At 42.9% G+C, this 10579-nt stretch overlaps 1 protein-coding gene across 6 annotated transcripts in view; it reads right to left on the reverse strand.

The window, feature by feature from the left end:
* PPP3CB (protein phosphatase 3 catalytic subunit beta) overlaps nucleotides 1-10579 on the reverse strand; it is an 81608-nt gene that overhangs the window by 7738 nt on the left and 63291 nt on the right. For 4 of the 6 annotated variants that reach the window (XM_019555657.1, XM_019555654.1, XM_019555656.1 and 1 more), the window contains exons 11-12: nucleotides 4660-4744; nucleotides 2295-2392 (exon numbers count right to left, since the gene is read on the reverse strand). In XM_019555657.1, the coding sequence (XP_019411202.1) occupies nucleotides 2295-2392; nucleotides 4660-4744 (183 nt within the window). The remainder of the gene's footprint in view (nucleotides 1-2294; nucleotides 2393-4659; nucleotides 4745-10579) is intronic. The other 2 variants (XM_019555655.1, XM_019555652.1) reach the window with 1 other exon arrangement.

Here is a 10579-nt window from a genome sequence, read left to right on the forward strand (position 1 = left end):
AAAAGTAATGAAATCTTTGTAATCTGAAAACTCATTGCAGCACTGGATATTAATCTTCAAGAAATGCAGAGTTCACCAGTCTTGTGATAGTTTAGCAAAGTGTAAATTATTAAGGTTCTATTACACTTAAGGAACTTCAAAACTCTACCTGTTGTAGTTTTGAAATTGAGCATTATATTTATATTTGAAATCTTTAATGATTTTTTAAAGTTAGAGACAGTACAGATAAAGCAGAAATTCTAAAAGAACTGGTGCACAGGCATCAATAAGAAATAAAATACCATACTACATTAAGGAGAGTTAACACCTGAAGTTATTCTGAAACAGTGTCACATGGACACATAACTCACATGTAATGATTTAATGCATCAAGGAATACTGCAACAAAGCATTCTGGAGTCAGAAAAAAACCCCCAAATTGTCTTTTGCATATTTTCCAACTGTCCAGCTTTTTCTCCTCTAATAATAATATGTTGCATGTGCTATGTTATCATCTTTTTATAGTCACTTTGCTGATCTCTCTGATGTTGATAATGAAATATGAAGAAAAACTGGTAAATGAGGGAAGGGAAATTAAAGCACAGACTTGTCTTTTTAAAGCAATAGAGTGTTTCACTAAACAATGAAAATACAAATTAACACTATAAGACATGCTATTTGAAGAGCTGAATGGATTGAGGAACATAGACCATTTGTTGTTATAGACGTTCACAAAACAAATCACATACATAAATTGGACATATAAGCTTAGCCTGCAGACATTATATGTCCATCAAAAATTATTAAATATATGACATTGATGTTTCAAGACTAGTAAAGACCTCTGACAAATAAGCTGAAAGTTCAATAAACTGGTTAAAAATCATAAAGAAAATTTTAAAAATTTCAAGTGTTAATTACAAAAAGCAAAGCAGCTACTCTCTGATTTCACAACAGATTGCATAAAACAGGATTATGTTAATATAGCCAAATCTTTCAACAGTGCTCAAAACCAGCCTTAGGACTGACAGCATTGGGCTCTGCACCCGTGCCCCAGGCAGACAGCTAGAATGCATTCAAGGAGTTTATACTTAAGAGTACTGCAATTATGTGAAGTCCAGTTTCCAACATAATATTTCAATTATCCACCACATTTCACATAAATCTGGACTTCATCCTTTTGATACATCTTGTAGGATATCATAATATTTTCTTATGTCTTATCTATTACTTATGTTAATCTATTACGAGTCCTCTGAAAAAATGATTGATTCAGTGCTTAAAACAAACTCAAAAAAAATCAACTTCTACAAAATATTCAATGAGCCAGATTACAGGTATATTTTGTGTATAGTTCTTTTTATTTTCATGCAAAAATATATGCACACTTAGTAAACACCCTTTTATTCTGATTTATTTACAAGATTTAAATTCAATCCGTTTATTCTTGGTTGATTTTATAACAATTACTGAATATTTTTCAAGTACATTTATGTTCAAAATGCACAGACAATGTGCAGCAGCAAATGTAGCAAGCCTCAAAAACAAGGTGCTACAACACTGCTTCAACATCAAGAGACAGACAAGTGTCTGGGATAGTGGTTTAATTTTAACACTTATACAGACATACATCTATACCTAGAGAGAGACAGACAGATCTAAGAAAGCAGCTACATCTGCAGAGGAAGGAAACAGCATGTTACAAGGACAATTCAGGGAGGTCAATTATACATAAAACATTTGACAAACAACATGGAGAACAAATTTCGGCATTAATTACCAGGGTACAAAACACAGCACATTTCAATTTACCAGTGAAGTGCAAAATAGTGCTCTGCAGCCTGTAGCTGTTTGTTAATACTAACATCAAAAAGTATTCAGCATCTGCCAATTAAAAGTACTAACATGTCCATAACAAAAATGTTTAAATAAAAAGTGAAGATGCAAAATTACATTGCACTTTCTGTATCTGTAATGTAATGTAATGACCTAATGACTAGACTCGGTAATCTGCTCTAAAAGGTCACCCCACATCTGAGACACTCCTGCCACTAGAAAAATTCTAAACTAAGGAAGCTCAAAGACTCACAGTTGTGGTTTAACACTGCTAAAATTATTTGCTTTTAGTTTTATACCCTGGTTAGGTATCCATTTCACATTGCCTGATTAACACATAATACTATGCTTGTATCAGCCGCTAAGACAAGAACTGAAAAGCATAAGAAATTCCCTGCATGCATTATGTGTAGTGTTAGCAAAAGAGTGAGATGTGCCCCAGTCCATCTGAGGCACAGCTAGTTGCATAACATCATTACCACTTTGCAGGGTCTGTCGTCCTCCAGCCAACACTCCACTAGGTAACATGCCAGTGGGAGTCAAACCCTTGAGTGTCAGCACACTTTCACTCTCCTCCCTACAATTGAAGGAAAAAAATGCTAGTTTCTTAATTATTTCAATGAACTTAAAGTAAAATAAGCAGATTTTTTTTTTTTTTATGTGCCATAGTTATTCGAATATAAGACAAGATTCCCCCCCCAGTCAGCATAAAGAAAAAAGGCTCCTCATCTTACATCCACATACAAAAAACCCACACTAAATACATATAATTAAACTGCTGCTAAATGCAGCATGTGCTCCTGGAAACCAACTATGAAGATTAAATGATGAGGTTGATTAAATACAGCCAACACTGAGCATGACTATATAACACATGGTCCATACTGGGCAAACATACTGATGGGAACCTACCACCACGAGGATAGGTTTAGTGCAGCCCATCAGAATAAGAAATACGGTAGTGCCCATTACACACAGTGCTGACTCTCTTTAAAGTCAAGGGCACTACACTGACTATATTTCAACTTCTTTTTCATTCCTACAGCTGAGCTGTGCCTTTCTTTCTTGTTCCCAATTATTCCTGTTTCTTCAGGAGCCTTAAGTGTCTGTCAAACATCACCAAACAGGACTCCAGACAGTTCAACCAGAATCCCTCTCTCACCCGCTCTTGGCTTGTCACATATGATTCATGTGGCCTTTCAGTCCATGAGATAGAGCCAGACACCCAACCCCCATGTTGAACTGTGGAGTCCCTATGGCTTGAAATCCTGTTGACTCTGCTGGGGCCCAGCCCAACAAACCATATGGTAAATAATGAGCCTTTTGGCTTTGGACTAATATCATGCATCGTTTGTATGACGTAAGTAGGGGGAAAAAGTGCTGCTTGGAAGCATATTTATGACATACCTATGCTAAAACCGTCAGCAGTTCAAAAAAGAAGTAAAATGCATTAATTCTGGGTGAACTAAGTCTATGGGTAGCCTGAGTCATTTATTACAGGCATGTTTATCTCAAAGTCAGTGTTTTCAAGTTTGCCCCTCACTTTCACATAATGGGGGGGGGGGAATAGGGGGTCTGACAGTAAATTGAGGGGGTTGCAGAGGGAAAAAGTTGCGGGGGGCAGACAGGCAGAGAGCAAGGGGGCCACCTGACCCCAAACAGATTTATTTTCCCTGCTGTAGCAGTGGGAAGGGGACAAATTCAAGGCAGACCTCCAATAATTAGATTCTGTATCTGGAATATTATATCAAATTTATAAATGTCCCGTATACAGAATCCAATTATGAAAGTGTCATCTGACATCAGGGTTGTTTTCTATTCAAGTACATAGTATTATTACCTATGGCAAGATTTAATATGGATCAAACTTCAAAACGCTAACAAGCGAGAGGAAATTGCCTATTCTGTACCCAGCCTTCCAGCTTCTAGAGTAGTGGTTTTCAACCTCTTCAAATTCAAGGCACCTCTTGTTAGACTGGAGGCTTCCCTCAGAAAAAGCCAGCTCTTAGCTTCCACTCGTTTCTTGACTACAGAAAAATAATAGAGCAATTCTTCTGTTGCAAAGACCTCTGAATCTTTGACACAATAGATTCCTATCTGAAATATCTACACACCTAATGGTACAGATACTCCTAACTTAATGTCATCCCGGTTAACACTGTTTCGTTAGTACATTGGTGAACTATTAGAGAACATACTTGTTTCAAGTTGCATGATGTTTGACTGTCACCTGGTAGTAGGTAACTACTGTGACATAATTGGATTCACTTAACATCATTTTGCTTAAAGTCACATTTTTCAAGAATGTAATTACAATGTTAAGTGAGGAATAGCTGTACTAATATTGGATGGCACCCTTAAATGGATCTTGTGGTACCCCAGATGCACTCGTAAGTATACTACAAGCCAGTGACTCTCAACCAGGGTGCCAGGGCTCAGGCTGGTTCCTGCTTGCCCAATTCTCCACCCTACTTACTGGGTCTTCTGCAAGTAAACACTGTAATATACAAATTATTTTTCTGAAACTGGGTACCACGCAATTCACAAAAGTCATGGGGAGGGGAAGGTGGGGCTTCAAGTCCCAAAACGTTGAGAACTACTTCTATAAGCTATCACAAAAGTAACTATTTCTTAAAATAAAAAAAACATATTTTCTCTCCAAATCCTGCAACCCTGTTATGCATGAAAAACCTCGTACAACAACTTGCATATCAGAATTTTAAGCAGACTATGATGCAGAAGTCTAGAAGATGAATGTTTCACAACCAGTGTTTTGGGTTAGAGTTTTCTTTTCTATTAAAAGTTAACAAGATTTACTGGGAAAGCGAAAAGACAGACAATTACCTGAGAACGGAGAAGACTCTTGCCATCTTGCCAATTGCACGGATTTTGTTTCTGATTATTTCTTTTCGTGCTGCAGCTGTACCTACTTTCAATGGAATAAGAGAGCGTCTCAAGCTCATGTGTATGTAGGGGGGAACAATGTTATACAAGTATACTACACTGAACACAACTTTGTAAATTCAATAATGCTTGAGAGAAGTCTGACACCCAAATCATTTAAAGTATGCACAGATCACAAAGTTAGCCTTGCTCACCAAGAGGCTGACAAAACCATTCTTCCTTTGTGTTCACAAAATAAAAAGAAAAACCTCAAGATTTTCAAAATGATTTACTAAAGCTAGTGATTATCACCTAAACCACTATCTTGTAGTTTTCATGATTATCATTCTATTTTCATGAAATCTCTCTCATGAAATTCTTCAGTGACACCTGAATCAAATGACAAGCCTACCTAGCAAAATATAGCAGCAATGGAGATATGCAATCTACAAAGATCATGAATTTGGCACTAACTCATTGGCAGACTTCATTATCCAAAAGCAAGGCAAACTTTCCAATATACACAAAGGGGGGGAAAAAAAAAAAACCACACACAAAAAAATTCAGTGGCAAACAACTGCAGAACTAACTAGCATATGTTAGTTTCCTAATCTCCCAAATTTAGGATCTAAATGCCCTACATTTAATGTGTATCACCTGAAGAAATAACAACTACCAAAGAACAGAGAAAGGGATTGTTTTAAGTAGAAATACCTGAAGCAGAAACAATAATAAACAAGAAGGCATGAGGATGGGGAAGAGAGCACCACATGTTTCTCTTTCTGATCTGCCACTATATAGGATCTCTTTTATCAATTATTTATCTTGATCTGGTTTTCTGAGGGCAGAGTAGTAAGGAAAGCAAGCCTTCAATTATTTTCATTTTTCCTTTGTCATCCTCCAAACAAAATACATAGCTAGGGACAAATCAGTATCATCAAAGCTTCTGAAGGCTTTGTAGATGGTGTCACCACGTTGGTTTTAGATTCCTTGACTTTGGCATGCAATTTAACGGCACTAGTCTACATACAAGAGACGGTATTCACCTCACTGGCAGAGGGAAGAAGGTCTTTTCTATGAAAATCATCAACTTGCTGAGGAAGGCTTTAAACTAGGCATGTCTGGGGGAGAGACGGAAGATGCCACTGCAGTACATGAATCCTCTGGCCAAGATGACCTGGGGAGGGCATTCATGTAGGGGACATCCAGATGAGTATCAATGTCCTGAGATACTTGCAGAGGGACAGAAAACATGAGGCAATTTGGGGTGAACTCAGGTGTCTTTATGGAAATGCCAGAAGCATAGGCAATAACCAGGACAAACTAGCACTCCTTCTGGTAGATGAGAAATTTGATTGACTTCATTGGGTTGATGGAGACCTGGTGGGACAATACATATGACTGGGCAGTGGATATAGAGGGCTAATAGACTCTATAGGAAAGATAAGGCTGGAGAGGAGGTGTGACCCTCTACGTGAAAGAGTAGACATGTAGGTCATGTGTGATTGCAGGGAGAGGTCCCTTGAAACCCTCTGGGTTAAGATATAAGAGGGAGACCTGATGGTGGGAGTCTTCCTATCAAGAAGAGGAGAGCAATCAGGCATTCTCCAGGGAACTGAGGCAGCCAGCACTAAAAACTTGATTGTCATGGGTGACTTCAACTACCCTGACATCTGTTGGGAAGACCATTCAGCGAGCTCCAGCATGTCAACCAACTTCTTGGCAGCTATTGACAACCTGTTCTTGACACAGGCTGTGGAAAGGCCAACTAGGGGTAAAGCCACTTAGTGCTGACCAAAGGGGAGAACATGGTAGACGACCTGAAGATTAGAGGTACTCTGGGCAACAGTGATCATGATCTGATTAGGTTCACTGTCCACTGAAAGGCTGGGAATTAAGTTTCACAGTCAGTAGATCAGAAGCCCTAGACTTCAGGAAGGCATACTTTGGTAACTCAGGAGTCTATTTAGAGAGGCCCTCTGCAACCAGCAACTGGACAATTTGGGAATTCAGGAACGGTGGTGCTTCCTTAAGAGGGCAATTCTCACTGCTCAAACAGAGGCCACCCCCACGTGGTCAAAAAGTGGGAAAGATGCCAAGAGACCCCCTTGGCTCAACAGGAATATTAGGGAACTTTTGAAAAAGAAAAAAGAAGTATAGAAGCAAATCGAAAAATGGTTCAGCAACCAGAGTACACTCATACAGCTAGAGTCTGCAGGTATGAGACACAGAAAGCCAAGGCAGGCATGGAGATCACACTGGCAACCAAAATAAAGGACAACAAAAGTCCTTCTACAGCTACATGTAAGCAAGAAATAAAAACCAAGCTCTACTGTCGGACGCCTACCAAGTCCAGAGGGGCAGCCCACAGCTGATTCTTGGGAAAAAAGGCAAAGCTCCTAAATACTTACTTCACACTGGTATTCCTGAAATCAGACAGGAGCTGTTCACCTACCTGTACAGATGCCCAAGGAATATGGGGAAGACAACAGTCCACATTAAATCAGTTCGGAACAGGTGAGGGTACTCTTAAAACATTTGGATACTTTCAAGTCTGCTAGGCCACATGACCTGCATCCAAGAGTCCTGAAAGAAGTGGCTGAGCTTATAGCAGGGCTTGTGGCAAAGCTGTTCAAAGAGTCATGGAACTCAGGAGTGGTCCTGAACGACTGGAAAGGGGCTAACGTGGTACTGATCTTTAAGAGATGGAAAAGAGATGACCCTGCAAACTACAGACCAGTCAGTCTGACTTCAGTCCTGGGAAAAACCTTTGAAAAAATTGTTAAGGAGGCCATCAATCACAAGCTCGTAACTGGTGGGGTATTAAGAAGCAACCTGACAAACCTGGTGTCCTTTTATGACCAGGTAAGTAACCACCTGGACAACGGACATGAGGTTGACATCATTTACCTAGACCTCAGTAAAACCTTTGATTCTGTTTCCCATAACATTCTCTCAATCAAACTGGATATTACTGGCCTAAATCAGTCTACAGCGATGTGGGTTGGCAACTGGCTCAGAGGCCAATCCCAGAGAGTTGCAATCGATGGGATGACCACCTCCAGTGGTGTCCCCCAGGGATCAGTGCTTGGACCCATGCTCTTTAACATCTTTATCAGTGACTTGGATGAGAGGGTGGAAAGTGCAATGATTAAGTTTGCAGATGACACCAAGCTGTGGGGAAATGTGGGCACATCAGAGGATAGGGTAAGGATCCAGGATAACCTTGACAGACTAGTCCTATGGGCTGAATGCAATCAGATGAGGCTCAATAGGGGTAAGTGCTGGGTCCTTCACCTGGGTAGGAAGAACCTTCACCATAATTATACAGAGGGTGGTGGTCCGGGAACTGGGCCTCTTCAGTCTGAGTAAGAGAAGACTGAGAGGTGACGTGACAGCCACCCAGTTTTGGATATGATGTGGGGACTCTTGAGAGGGTCCAGAGGAGGGCCACTTATATGGCCAGATGCCTCCAAGCAAGGCCCTACGGGAAGAGACTGAGGGACCTAGATCTCTTCAACCTTCAGAAGAGAAGGCTAAGAGGTGATCTTATGGCTAACTATACATTAATCATGAGAGGGCAGCAGGGGAGGGCAGCAGGGAATAGGAGATGCTCTATATACCAGGACACCCCTTGCTCTGGGTCAAGATACAAGGGGGCAATGGGGAGAGCGATTTAATGGTGGGGGTCTACTACAGACCCCCCAACCAAGGGGAGGAGCTGGACCGGGAATTTTTGGGCCAGCTTGCAGAGGCACTTAAGGCTCCCGGAGTCTCTCCTCATAGGGCTTATCTTCCAGGCCCGTGATCATATGGGTGGCCCTTATTTGTACCCTTTCAAGCTTATCCACATCCTTCCTGGAGTGTGGTGCCCAGAACTGGACACAGTACTCCAGCTGTGGCCTCACCCAATGCCAAATAGAGGGGGAGGAGCACCTCTGGTTCTATTGGCAACACGTCTTCTGATGCATGCCAGTGTTCCATTTGCCCTGCTGGCGACTTCATTACACTGTTGTCTCATATTCATCTTCTGGCAGACTGTCACCTCCAGGTCCCTTTCAGATGCAGTGCCAGCCAGTGGACCACCACCCTCTGTATAATTATGGTGAAGGTTCTTCCTACCCAGATGAAGGACCCAGCACTTACCCCTATTGAGCCTCATCTGATTGCATTCAGCCCATAGGACTAGTCTGTCACGGGTGATTTAAATTACCCGGACATCTGCTGGGAGGAACAGTGAGCCAGGTTGGACCGTTCCAGAAGGTTCCTGGCCGAGATACAGGACCTCCACTTAATTCAGGAGATGCACAGTCCCACCAGAGGAAATGCCCTGTTGGACCTGGTCCTGACCACAGGTGACAACCTGGTAAGGGGCCTCCAGGTTCTTGACCACCTGGGTGACAGCGATCATCTCATGCTGGAATTCACCATTCAGCGCAGGGTGTCAAGGGCCTGCAGCAAAGCAGTAGCCCTAGACTTCAAGAGGGCCAACTTCAACAAGTTGAGGAGATTAGTGGGAGAGGCACTGGGGTTCTCGAGAGCAGGGGAACTCAGTGCCCAAGATGAGTGGTCGTTCCTTAAGGAGACGATACTTAGGGCCCAAGGGGTGACCATCCCAACAAGAAGCAAGGGGGGCAAGAGTGCCCAAAAGCCCCCCTGGTTCACCAAGGGCATCCGGGAATGCCTGATTGCCAAAAAGGTGGCATACACCTGGTGGAAGGGGGGGTGCTATCACCAAAGAGGATTATACCTCCTCTGCTTAGGCCTGTAGTAGGGGCTGTCAGGAAAGCTAAGGCGGACATAGAGCTAGGACTAGCGTCCAAGATCAAAGACAACAAAAGTCCGTTTTCAAATATATAGGGAGGGTGAAGGTGGCACCAGGAAACGTGGGGCCCCTGCAGATACTCTGGGCAATCTGGTGGTTGTGCCAGAGCAGAAAGCAGACCTCTTTAACCAATTCTTCACCTCTGTTTTCTTGGGCAGGGACCGGGACTTCCCCACCATGATGCAAGACGGACTCAAGGCGAATGCCTCCAGACCTCAGGTTGGGGAGGACCAGGTTAGAGAGCTTCTGGAGGGGCTAGACGTGTTCAGATCAGCAGGTCCAGATGCTCTCCACCCCAGGGTGTTGAAGGAGCTAGCAGGGGTTATTGCAGGGCCCTTGGCATGGCCTTACAAGCGCTCGTGGTGCTCAGGCCAGGTGCCAGATGTTTGGAAGATAGCCCACGTGGTCCCCATTTTTAAAAAAGGGAGGACCCGGGCAACTATAGGCCCCTCAGTCTTACCTCAATCCTAGGGAAACACTTCGAGAAGATAATCGAGGAGCACATCTGTGACGGGCCAGCTTCAGGGATGATGCTCAAGGCCAACCAGCACAGTTTCATTAGGGGCAGGTCCTGTCAGACCAACCTGACTGCCTTTTATGATCAGGTCACAAAAGCCTTGGATGCAGGTGTCGCCGTGGACGTAGTCTTTCTGGACTTCAGCAAGGCCTCTGACACTGCCTCCCACCCCATCCTCATTAAAAAACTAGGCGACTGTGGCATTGATGCCTACTACACAGTCAGATGGACTGCAGATTGGCTGACAGGTCATACTCAGAGGGTGTTGGTGGATGGGTCATATTTGACCTGGGGGGGAAAATGGGCAGCAGAGTCCCCCAGGGCTCGGTGCAGCAAGATCTGGATAGGTTACAGGGGTGGGCTAACAAAAACAGGATGTGTTTCAATACTGACACGCGCAGGGTGCTGCACTTGGGCAGTAGTAACCAGCAGCACACTTATAAGATGGGTAACTCCCTTCTTGAGAGCACGGAGGCAGAAAGGGATCTTGGAGTCATTATTGACTCCAAGATGAACATGGGCCGACAACGTGAGGTCAC

This window comes from Crocodylus porosus, unplaced genomic scaffold (assembly GCF_001723895.1).
Source record: "Crocodylus porosus isolate Cpor-Errol unplaced genomic scaffold, CroPor_comp1, whole genome shotgun sequence".
Taxonomy (NCBI): domain Eukaryota; kingdom Metazoa; phylum Chordata; order Crocodylia; family Crocodylidae; genus Crocodylus; species Crocodylus porosus.